At 38.6% G+C, this 13,109-nt stretch overlaps 1 protein-coding gene across 1 annotated transcript; it reads right to left on the reverse strand.

Moving 5' to 3' along the window:
* Positions 1 to 10,615: 10,615 nt before the first annotated feature.
* Positions 10,616 to 11,597, reverse strand: LOC103721581. Its single transcript, XM_008811846.3, has one exon. The coding sequence runs from the start codon at positions 11,498 to 11,500 to the stop codon at positions 10,883 to 10,885; it is 618 nt and encodes a 205-aa protein (XP_008810068.2). The 5' UTR covers positions 11,501 to 11,597; the 3' UTR covers positions 10,616 to 10,882.
* Between the last annotated feature and the right edge of the window lie 1,512 nt (positions 11,598 to 13,109).

Raw genomic sequence — 13,109 nt, forward strand, 5'->3', positions numbered from 1 at the left:
AAGCCGATCTTGATCCAGATCTATTTGATGTGTTTGTGAACTCTATCCTTATTCAACAAATTCCTATTGTACTAGTTGTAGCTTGTGGTAGACAATTTCCTCTTCTAACGTGTAGAATATCAGAATATTTTCCTCATTAAAGCCCTAACACAATAGCTAACCTATCTAGTTGGGTAAGAGGATTAGAATAGAGAAAGTAAATGAAACTATTATCATATGAGGGGTTTCATCTCAAATTCTGGGTTAATTGCATCAAGAAGAACAGCATTCTCTTTTATTTTTTCACTCAAGCATGTAACAAGATAATTTTGTGTATACACATTTCTTTTTCTCTCAATGTTTATCTCTCCTCTTTCAACATCCCCATCACTGTCCTTTTAGTTTCAAATTTTCACAGGCCAATTCTTTTATTAAATTGTTTACTCCTCTATTTTTTGACAGAAATATTCTGACTTCCCTGTCAATTTACACTCGGTCTTCAATGATTTTCAAGCATCTAAGCATTTATATTTCGGATCTAATGTTACAGAAGCTCGCTCAAGCTAACCATAAGTAGTAAACTTAAATTGGTATAGAAAACCTAGTTTACTATCCTCTTACGCTTCTCCTCTCACTTTCCCACCTCATATCACACACATCATAATCATAATCATTTTATCATTGTTGAAACAATGAATAAAATCCAATGTAGTTAATACATAATATTAAGCCCTCATGATTATTCATCAGCTTCAAGTGCCTCCAACCCACTTTTGATTTCAACCTAAACTTTGTAAGGGTAAATTGCAGGTAGGGATAAATATAGGTTACTCAGGTGTCATTTTCAATGGTGTGCAGTGGCAAAAAGATACAGGTAACCACAATCAATTACTAGAATAGAAATCGCATGCATGGTTAAAAACACACTGTCAAGAGACATTAAAATAGCTTGGGTGCATAGGACAAATTATTATATTATCTTATAATTTGTTCTCTGGATGTTCTTTATTTGGACAAATGTGGGATAGTGTCATAATGGAGAAATGATGCGCTCCATGTTTAGGAATATATTTTGCAGATGAAAGTAGGTTGTGAACAGGCATAAAGATCACTCCCTTTAGCCCTTCAGTCAATAAATTGACCAATAGTGGGGTGAGATCATGAGATGCGACATCTACAGAGGAATGTGAGAGTCTCATTCTGCTGCAATGAATATGTTTGGTGAACTAAAACCCCATATCATCTAACAACCTCAATTCATTGCTGATTGAAGTAGTTGTCATGTCTAGTTTTTACAATATCATCTAACAACCTCAAGAACAGCATTTTCAAAATTTAATGTCTAATTACCAAAGAACAACATATATTTCCAATTCTTTTATGAACATAGCTTTGAATCCATTCATCTAAGTTCAGCATCTGGAAAAAGAACTCTGGTTCAAAGATTTTAGAACCAAATATTTGTCTATCTATATTATGCATATGTGTACATATTGCCACGCTCCAAGCCCAAAGCGTGACAGACGCCGTACACTCACTGTACATGCATGCAAGGCAACTGATCATATCAAAACAATTACAAATGCTTAAAAATTGACTTAAATATTAATATATTCAAAATAATATTACAAAATTTCAAAATAGCATACGTCAACATAATTCAAATATTTCAGTGCAATCAAACCTCTAGTTCTAAAAAAAACATACAAAATAGGATAATGAGCTACTAGCTTAGTTAGTAATATAATACCCTAGAGTGGGGTCAAAGCATGTCAGATGTTTAATTAAAACATAAAATAATGATTGAAAAAATAAATCACAAATAAGCATATTTTTTTGAAATTTATTAAGTTTTTTCATAAAAACTCTGATATCAAAATCCCAACATAAATAGACTATGGCCATAAAATCCAGTGGCATGGGTCGCACAAAGTGCCAAACACCACTATTATTAACCATCGATGGTACGGTGTCCAAATACTACTATTCTAATCACCGAGGGTATGGTGTCGAAATCGGTTTCTCATAGATACAAGTTGATAGGGCCAATGAATAATCTTCATTGGCGCAGCCAGAATATAACATGCTGAAAATACATACATACAAAATAAGTAACTTGCCCAGTCAAATTTTTGTACATATTTCATAGTATAATCTTCAAATAGTATTTAACGTGCCTGACTCATTTTACTAAGTACAAATAAAATATCAAAATTTAATCAACTAATTATTAACTTTACCTAAGATTTGAAAAAAATACACTTTGAAGTATTGGGTTACTTATCTCTTCTTGCTTTAACTTCATGTAGGCGGATCAAGTTCACATGTTTAAATATCATTAAATAAAATTAATTTTTTTGTTAATTTTGGAGCTAAAAAGTAAAACCAAAAATACTATAGGATAGGGCCCGAAGTCGGCCCGCAATGGACTCGGCCCAATAAGGCCCCAAACTTGGCCCACAAAAGGGCATAGCCTAATAGGGCCCAAGTTTGCCCCGTAGTAGGTTCGGCCCAACGGGACTTAATATGGTTGAACTGGGCCCAAGTTGGGCCCGCAATGAATAGGATCCTAGCTTGGCCCAGTTCAGCCCATGATGGGCCTCTCTCTTTTTTTTGCGTTTTCTTATTCGTTTCTTCTTTTCTTTCCTTTTCTTCTTTTCTTTCCTTTGCTTTCCTTTTTCTTTTTTTCTTTCATTTTGTTCTTTTCTTTTTCTTTTTCTTTTTCTTTTTTTTTCTTTTCTTCTTTCCGAAGCTTCCTCTCCTCCTCCCTTCTTTCTTCTTCTCCCCTTCCCCTCTTCTCCCATGACCATAGAGAGTGGGGTGGGGAACCCATGCCAGGGCTCGGGAGGGGCCCGGCCCTCTCTCCCTCCCGTGGAGAAGAGAGAGCTCAGGAGAACGACAACCGGCCCTCTCTTTTTCCCGTGGAGGAGAGAAAGAGCTCGGGAGAGGAAGAGTCTGCGGCGGGACCAGCAGCACCGGTGATGCTCGCGGCCGCATATGGGTAAGTCCCCTCTTCCCTCTCTTCTTTTTCTTCTTTCTTTCTTTCTTTCTCTGTTATCCCGAGTAAATCGGGAGGAGATTACTCGGGAGGAGAGAAGGCAAGAAAGAGAAAAAAATGAGGTGGTCGGGAGCTTACCTAGCTTCAGGGAGGAGCCACGAGCACCTTCTCCGGCGACACCGATGTGCGTTTAGAAATCCTTGTGTTTGAGGAAGGAGCTGAGACAACAAGGTCCCAGCAATAAGCTATATTGGAGCTGAGGCAACAAGGTCCCAACAATAAGCTCTAGTATGTCCAGCGACGAATGATGCAACCCAGTCCGCCGCACTGTTTTCTTTCTGATAAGTGTGAATAGCCTAAAACCCATCAAGGTGTTAGATGATCCTCCAAATGTGGAATAGGAGAGGGTGAGCATTAGAGAACATGGTAGGGAGATGGGAGATCCAATTGATGACTGTGATGGAGTTGCCTCCATGCCATACCTAAGAGAGGCTTGCAGAGTAGAAGTATCAAAGACTAGCCCTTGCTGAGAGCTTAGTTAATGGTACCATCACCTCGATCAGTTCATAACTGTCTGCAACAATCATTCCTTGTATGGCCCCAGATGATAACGTTCACACCTCTTCAAGTCCCTCAGTCAAGCAATCATCCATCGAAGTTAACTTTGATGATACTAGGGGGTACGGGGTTTCCTAATGAAAGTGGATCACTACTTATGGCGAAGAGAAAGCAAAGTTGAGAGAACCCCATCCGGCTCGAAAAGGGCTACATCTCCACTGGAAGTATTAGTTAATTCAAATGAAAAGGGCTTGCATGCCATGCTACATTGTTAGCGGAGGACCTTCATTGTCAAACATCCTACAATTCTTAACTATCCATATACGATATGTCCAGTGAAATATAGATGGGATTGCATCGATCCATGAAGTCGAAGTGATTATAATCGTAGTGAAGTCTGTGAAGTAAACCATCAAGTCAAGGCATGCAATGCATTACCATCAGACGCATAAATCTTTTCAGATCTTATAAAGCTCGCTTTAGAATATAGAGTACCACTGCATCCCACTTGAGACAATCCGCTCCGAATAGAGTAGGAGTTTGAATTCTATTGGCTATCTCTTGGGTAAACAAAGAGTAAAGAAGATCCAAGTTCTAACACCTCTACTAACTGGTTAGATCAGAAATCTTCAAAACTCCCACCTCAACTGCGAAGCAACAAACTAGCAGGATCAAATTTATCAACCATTTGATTTGTGACATAATACAACTTCCATGTTTGCACATTCCTTCCATGTTCGACATAAAACAGCTTCAATATGAAGATTAGTAACAAATCTCTTGACCCTTAGACCTTCCACAATGCTAAAAATTGTTGTTTTAGACTGGTTTTGCTTTTGCATGAGCTATGTGTTACATATGAATATTTTCACACTTCTCTTTGCATTTTTTTAATCATTTCTAATATCTAAAATACACTAATCAATTAGTAGCTCTCACTCCCACCCAACTCTCAGAATCCTTTTCACTTGTTAGCCCAGCTCCTTTATGTTGAACTTTTTCATCAACATAATAACCCATTAAGCTCATATTCGATTAGTTTATCAATGTGACAGTTTTGTAGATTTAAATAAATATCATTAATTCTCCAATAAATTATTGTAATCTGTAATGTGGATCCATCTTACAGAGGTGAAGAAGCCCAAAGGATCAATTTGGTCATTTTTATGGAATTATCTTAACTAACCAATCTTAACTAACCATATAATTTAATAAATGTCTTCAACTCCTCTTGTCATGCATACAACTCAGCTTAAATAAGCTCAATTTAAGTCTTAATCCTCCAAGTCTTAGGCCCCGATTGGGGAGCTTTTGGAAGTAAAGCTGTTGGAAGTAGAGTTTTAATAAAAAGTTATTTGCTGTTTGGTAACTATATTTCTAAAGTATTATAGCATTTTAATATGTATTTGGTAAACAAACTGAGAAAGTACTTTTATATGACAAAATTACCATAAAGAACATTACATAGTATTATACAATAAAGCATAATAAAATATAACATATATTAATACATAAATATATAATATAGTATAATATTACTGTAATGTAACATAATATTATTATAATATAGTAATATAATATTGTATACTATAGTATAATAATTTAATATAATATTAAATTATTTAACATAACATATCAATGTATTATGATATAATGTTATATTTATAGTATAATACAATAATAAAGGTATAAAATATTATAATTATTAGCGTATATTAATGTAATAACCCCAAATTTTTTTTTTATATATAAAAAGGGATAGAATAGTCCTTTAAAATTGATATAAGGGGTAAAATTGGAAGGAATCAAAAGATAATGGCATAGTTGTAGATGCATTGAAGTGGTAAGGGTAAAATTGGAAGAAATCAAAAGTTAATGGCATAACGGTAGATATGTTGAAGTGTTAGGGGCAAAATGGGAATTTAATAATATTAAACAAAGGGTGAATAGTGTTTTGATGTGATTTAATTGGAGGGTTTGAGCTGGTGAAACCGAGAGAAAGAGGGAGGGGGTTCTCAGACGACACAGAGAGAAAGAAAAAGAGAAGAAGAAGAAGGAAAGGAAGAAAGGAAGAGGAAAGGAAAGGAAGAAAGAAAGAGGAAGGAGATCCCGACTGCACTTCTAGCTGAAGGGAAAAACGTAGATCTCCTTCCCCTCTACGCAAGGACCTCGATTTCCAAAAAGAAAAAGGTAAATATCCGTCCCTATCTAGTCTTTTGGTGATATTAGGCTATACAAAGGGTGGATATAGTCTAGAGGGGTCGGATAAGGGTTGTAGAGGTGGTTAAAAGAGGAAGAATCGGATTAGGACAAATTTTTCCGGTATTACGGAAAAACTGTGTCGAAGTCTCAACTTCGGCGAATTATTTCGGGGGTCAAACGGCCTCTGATAGTGATGCATATTACTATTCTGGAATCCTCTATGAGTGTAGAATGTTAGGTAAAAATTTCATCAAATTTGAAGTCTGAAAAGTGGATCAAACCCGGGATGAAGTAACCGGCTGTCGGTCCGGGTTACTGTTCATCCGGGTGGAAAATAAGGGATTTCATAGCCTAGATCAAGCAAAAAGGGACCTTGTACTCATGCAAAGGAGTCCCTAATACACATAAATGGTGAGTTAATTAATTAAAAAGAAAAAAAAGAAAGAAAAGAAAAGATTTAGGAAACAGGGGAGTTGAATCAATTAAAGTTTCCTATGTTATAATTGGCACGTAGATTATAGCCCTTGATACAAGACTAAATGTATTGTAAATGCATGTCACAGTTGGGCAAGAAGTTAGGGAACAAGAGGAAGAAGTTCCCCACTGCCTGCTGTAGATTTTTGGAGGCGTATCAGGGCTGTGCCGGATTGGCAGGTGAGTGGGAGTCATGTACTTTGCACTATGAGCATTCTTAATTCATTTTCATGAATGTCGCCAAGTGTGAATTGATTCCACTTGAGCATATTGATTGATATTGTAGTAGATTCCTCTATAATCTTGATTCTCCATGCTTGATTATTCTGTACATGCATTTGAGGGAACATTGAGAGGAATTACGAGAGGTTGATGAGTAATCAAATTGATTCCGAATTATGAAATGATTTCTTTTGTAAATTGATTTCATTTTCTCTATTTCAAAGATTTGTAGAGCCTTTTTAGTGGTATATTGAGTTGTATTGCACTTCCTTGACCCTCACTTCTAACCCTGATGTTAGTTTATGATTGGGTCATGATCAAGTGAGTGGTAGTCTTGATCATACTCCTTTTTAGTAGAGTATTGGGAGGGTGCATTATGGCATTTATGCATGGCTTGGCAGTATCTGCAGGACACCTATAGTCGATGGGGGTTGAACATCGGCCTTTGTGCGCACATAGTAGCCTTCTGGGTGGGCGGAGCCCAGTCCCTTCCTAGGGGGGACACGGCCCTAGGCGTAGGATCGGCCGGTCCTACGACTTATATTCTGCTTGCCGCCGGGCATAGTAAGACCCCGCGAGGTGCAGTATGGCTTTCCGCGGATGTAGAATTCCCGCGAGGTGCCGTTTAGTATGTAGATGTGAGATGGATTTCTGTTCTGGATACTGGCCAGCATTTATATGATCAGTGTGGTGTCTTATCCTGCATATGCATGTGACAGTAGGGAGTTGTTGCTGGTTCGCCTGGGGCGTAAAACCCACCTCCCGATAGCTGTCTAGCATTTATGTTATCAGTATGGTGTCTTATCCTGCATATGCATGTGACAGTAGGGAGTTGTTGCTGGTTCGCCTGGGGCGTAAAACCCACCTCCCGATAGCTGTCTAGCATTTATGTTATCAGTATGGTGTCTTATCCTGCATATGCATGTGACAGTAGGGAGTTGTTGCTGGTTCGCCTGGGGCGTAAAACCCACCTTCCGACAGCTGTCTAGTGATGATTTACATATTGGTGTGGTGTCATATTCGATGTATGCATATGGCAGTAGGGAGTTGTTGCTGGTTCGCCTGGGGCGTAAAACCCACCTCCCGATAGCTGTCTTGTTGATGATTCAGCCTATTGACACCTGATTTATATGATTCAGTACTATGACCTGTTGAACATATTCATGAGTAGCATATATGTTGACTTGATTATTCCATATATGCTTCAGATGAGTTGATATTGATTGTGGTGATATTGATGATTTACTCCATATTCTTTATGTTGAGTTCATGTTCATCTTGTTATTGATCTTGAGATTTCATCTCGAGCCATGATTATATTCTGTCTCATGTGCATAGTACTCTCTACTCCACTCACTGAGTATTTATATACTCACTCCCCAGTTTGGTGTTTTTGATTGCAGGGCAGGTATTGTATAGAGAAGAGCAGGATTAGTGGTTGCCTGCTAGCTGTGCCGCTCCATAGTATAGTATAGTATAATGTAGATAGAGGTTTATACCCTTTTGGTGTATTATAAACCTTCTATTGTATATAGTGTATAGTTACAGTCATAGATCCTGTTGTGGATATGGGTTTGACCATGGATGGAATGGGAACCAGATTTTTATACAGATGAGTTATATGCCTGAGATAATGTATTAATATATATTGTCCAGGTTCATTATGTGACGGATTATGTGATTGCTGCTCTGACAGGTAGTGTGTTGTATGTATTGAGATAATCCTGACAGGTCACTATAGGAAAAGTGATCATTTTGTGCATGTATCATGCCAAATTTTTCAAGATCTATTGATGATTGATAGGTAGTAGGGTTCTACGCGGTGGCTGGTGGCCTTATGCCTACCCGCACCCTAGGACCGTCGCGGCGGCCCGCCGGGAACGGGGCGGGGGTCGTGACAATTAATTTTTCATAATATAACATAATATTAAATTATTTAACATAACATATTAATGTATTATAATATAATATAATATAATATAATATAATATTTATAGTATAATACAATAATAGAAAACAAGAATTTCTTTTCTTGTACGGAAAGGAGTCTGATCCACGGTTAGGATTCTTTGTTAGTGTTCTAGTAGATTTTTAGATTTATAAAGGAATAAATTATGTAATTGTTATATTTTATTATGAATATTTTAGTAAAAAATAGCTTTTTCGGTAAACTCCAAAATGGAGCTTCTTTTAGGGCTTAGCTCAGAACTGCATGGGAGGGAGTCATCTATGCGAGACGGGTGCTGGGTGTGGACCGCATTGTACTTGAGGGAAACTCGGCCATGGTGATAGAGTGGATTCGGTGGCGGGGTCTTGACGCGAGTTCGAGTTTGTTGCTACGTGATGTTCGCAACCTTTTAGACGAGGGTGGCCTCTCGTGGGCACACATGTGTCTATAGAGAGGCGAACAGTGCGGCAGATTGGATAGTCTCATTTGCGGCCCACCACTTAAAAGGATTCATCTGGGGTGACTATGCGTTTGTGCCCCAATCTCTGTGTTGTTTGCTCCTTTCTTTGTTGGTTGTACCCACGTCCGGCACGTGTAAGCTGTCGTTGCACCAAAAAAAACACACCCCTTTTCATCTAAAAGTACTTTTGGAGGGTCAGAAAGTGCTTTGTGATCCTCTAAAAGCTCTCCCAAATGAGGCTTTAATCCCAAACTAGTTAGCATTGGCTACATGAATCATTTTTCTCTATTCTGCTTGGTTTAGAGCCATACTTTTTGAAGGATGCTTCTTGTCGAAAACACTTAATTAACTCACATGTAGAATCAGATTTAAGTTTGAGAGCTTTCTCCTTTTTCCAATCTGTAACAACTTTTAAGTAAATACAACAATTAATGCTATTAAAATCTAATGTTTCTACTTACCTACTCAAGGCATGTTTAACCCTAACTCTCAAACCTCCCATGTATTCATTGTTTAACCAGCTCCCACAATTCCATTGTAACAACCCAAGATCTCACCCAAATAGACTAGCCAAAATATATTATTTGGATTCGTTGATCCTGTATAAGTCCTAAAAACACACACCCGCACGGATCATTATATACTCCACCCTTTTAAGCTCTAGCATACTCGCCAGGTTAGGAATCCAAATCCATTCAAATCCAATCACAAATACCACGATTAGCTCGTGGTTAGCTTAAATACACTTGTGCTGTAGTGTCTCCTAATCTATATAAGTCGTGGGCTGGATTTGCTTTGATACTATTTATAACAACCCAGGATCTCATCCGAAAAAACTAGCTAGAAAATATTATTTGGATTCGTTGATCCTGTATAAGTATCTAAAATCTACCCAACGAATAATCAATATGGGATCATTATATCCAGCAAGTCTTCCTTCCTTCTTGTAAACACCTCTACCTTAAATCCTCCTAAATCTCATAAGAGGAAGTTGAGAATTGGAGCAAAGGCTGCTATTTCCTTGGAAAGTAATTGTTTGCATATACTTGCTTGGCTGGCAATTTACTCTTGCTTTAGGAGAGGGCTCCTCTGATGATTTTAAAATATCTACCCTCTCCTTTTAAGAAAAGGATATCAATTATCCAGATGTCTCTTCAGAGCCATTCCCTTCTACAGCTTGAGGTTGGTATGTAGTCTTCATCATGCATTGACATGGAGGAAAATAGGAAAAATATTTCAAATCCACTTCTTTGGTGCCCTATGAGACCTGTCACAGCTGTAAATCTGTACTCCTTTACACGCAGACTTGAATCAAACTATCTCTACAAGCAAACTTGAATCCTTGTGATTGAAAGAGGAGCGAAAACATGAAAATATTATAACATTGGAAGAAATACAGATTGATATGTGGATTGAAATATTGGGATTGGCTTAATTTGCTCCCCAAGGTCAATCCACTCCAAATGTGTCAACATTGACCCTTAGAAACAGAATTTCTAGACCCACAAAGAATTGCATCGTCTTCTAAAATAAACACCAGCGCCAACCCCATATCAAATATTACAGGGGTCAAATCGACCACAAAAAAACATAAGATGCCATTTAAGTGATTCAATATCAAAACTAAAGAGTAAAAGGTACTTGTCCTTGATAACTTCGGCTGCAAGATCATCCATTCATTGGATAAAGTGTTACTAAAATTTATCAAGATACATCTGCAATCTTGTATGGAAAGATCGCGAAATTTGCTGACACAATTAATCGCAAAAAAATGTTTTCAGGGGAAAATTAGAATTCCATAGAAATTGCACTGCAATCAATCTTATTGGACAATTCCCACAAGGGGTTTCAGAAACATCAAAAAATGGCAGAACAGAACATTCTGCAATTGTTCCATCCAAATTACGCCATAAACCGTGAAGAAATGGAAGAAACAACCCCCAATTCATATCAGAATCAAGGTTCTCCCCAACCCAAAACCCCCCAACTACCCAAGAACTCAAGGGAGTTCCCCCAAATCTGATCAACCCCAGCCAAACTCTTAATTACAGAGCACCAACCTTGTGAGACCTAAAACCGCACAGGAGAGTGCGATAAAGACCATGGTAGTGAAGTCCTTTGCCGACCACTTTCTCACGGTGCCGCACTTGGCCTCGACAACCTTCAAGCTTTTGGCCCTCCTCAGCGCATCGACCTCCTTTAACAGGTCGAACTCCATCCCTTTATTCTTCAACTCGGCGACGCACTTCATGAGGAGCATCCCGTCCTCCTTCTCCCTCTCCAGCAGCCTCTGGAGGAGGCTCTCGGTGTCAGTCTTGTAGCGGATGGCCCACACGATGGCCATGGAGCAGAGGAGGGAGCAGAGGCAGGGGATCCAGGAGCGGCGGCAGGCATGGCCCGAGGGGCGTAGGGCGACAGCGGTGCTGTAGAGGAGGAGGAGGATGATGGAGTGGAATAAGAAGAAGGCACAGTAGAGGGTGGCGATCTCCTTGCGGACGGCATCAATCCTGACCTCCTTGAGGGAGACGCGCCGGGAGATGTGCTCCTCTTCCTTAAGCCATTGCTTCAAAAGAAGCTTGTGAGTTGCGCTCTCCGCAATCTGGTGGAGGGGGTGGTGGGGAGGCTTCTGGGCTTCTCTTGCCGACGGCTCGCTGCTCATCTTTTCTTCTTCTTCTTCTTCTGAGAGAGAGAGAATTGAATGGGCAAGAAGGAGGGCAGGAAGAGAACAAGAAATGGTGGAGAGGTACGAGAGAGCGGAGGTGCTACTATTTCTTCTTGAAATTTTTGCAACGGTCGGATCGCGGAAATTTAAACGAAAACTGAAAGACCGCCCCCGGATTTGTAGGAAATCTCCGAATATGCCACCGGCACCATAACGGTCGAATTTTGAAGCTTGGGGAATCGGGCTGCTTGAAATTCCCCGATAGCAACATCTAGATTAGAGCCAGTTTTGAATCAAACGGCTGTCTAGTTGAATCAGTGGAGCCTGGGGAAAAGATGTAACTAGAGGACCAGAGAAATGCTTTTTTGGATCCATTTGCATGATAGAAAATCAAGGAATTATGAAGTTAAAATCACAGGTCACGGTTTTCCTAGCCTTATATGCATGTCACATCAATAGTTATCTAATTTGCTAAACTAAAAGCAAATACCAATTAATATGATCAAAAATACTATGAATGTAATACGAATTGGTGAGATGAAAAAAATTCTATGCAGAGGTGTTCAAGTCATAACAAACTTTTGATCTTGCACTGTCTTAAAAGACTACTCTATTTTGATCTCTTATTTATATTGTGTAGATCAACATATTAAAATAAATTGATTTTTCTTGGCTAGTTGTCCATAAAATAGTATATAATTTGATATTAATTTATATACTTTAACAAAAAATTAGAAATTCTCTCATCCTACCTTGGATGGACCTAGTTATTAAAAAGAGCAAATCGATGAGCCAAGTAACAAATAAGGTCACCTCAGTCTTTACACCAAATGAATGCTAAATTATTCTTTGCCCTCCCTAATACATGGCTAGGAAATGCTTAGGATGTAAAAGAAATAGACTGAACATCTATGTATACTTAATCCAGGAAGAAGATAGTTGTTGCTATATTTAACTATTGAAGTAATCTCTTTTGTTCTGATGAATAATTTAATTTGCTTCTAGTATAGGTATTGAAGTATAAAGCAGCAGATCAGCTTCAGTCTCAACCTTAAGCTGCATTCAAAGTGAAGTACAGGAGCGGGAAAGGCTGAATGAACTTCTTTTGAGCTTCTTCTCCTCCTTTTCTCCTCCTTCTTTTCTGTTCTTTACTGTGTCCTGTATTGGTATTCTGTTTTTTTCAGTTTTTAGCCACGTTGTTTGCTGAGCTGGAATCTTTTCAGCTGAACTGGCAGGACGTTAGTCAGTTACCATAGTTTGTTGGTTAGTTATAGTCTCATCCAACTCTATATAAAGCCTACCTCTGTAAACAGCTAAATGTGAAGAAGAGAAATGAAAGAATTTCCCATGGTTTGAGCTCTCTGTTTTCCTTTTTCCACACACTTTCTTACATGGTATCAGAGCTATGAGAGTTATCAGCCATGGCGGAAATTCCAATAAATACAGAGCACTCCCCAACACCCAATTCCATTCAAAACCCATCATCAAATTCATCAACTACTTCCAGATTTTTAAACTTCAGTGACCCTTCAAATCCTTACCGATTAGAGAATGGTGATAATCCTGGAATGACTCTAGTTGCAGATTTTCTCACCACAGATAATTA

This window comes from Phoenix dactylifera, chromosome 18 (genome assembly GCF_009389715.1).
Source record: "Phoenix dactylifera cultivar Barhee BC4 chromosome 18, palm_55x_up_171113_PBpolish2nd_filt_p, whole genome shotgun sequence".
In the NCBI taxonomy this organism is placed as follows: domain Eukaryota; kingdom Viridiplantae; phylum Streptophyta; class Magnoliopsida; order Arecales; family Arecaceae; genus Phoenix; species Phoenix dactylifera.

What these genes read in the sequence shown, in the direction of transcription:
- LOC103721581 (XM_008811846.3), bottom strand. Translation starts at nt 11,500, where the DNA reads ATGAGCAGCGAGCCGTCGGCAAGAGAAGCCCAGAAGCCTCCCCACCAC.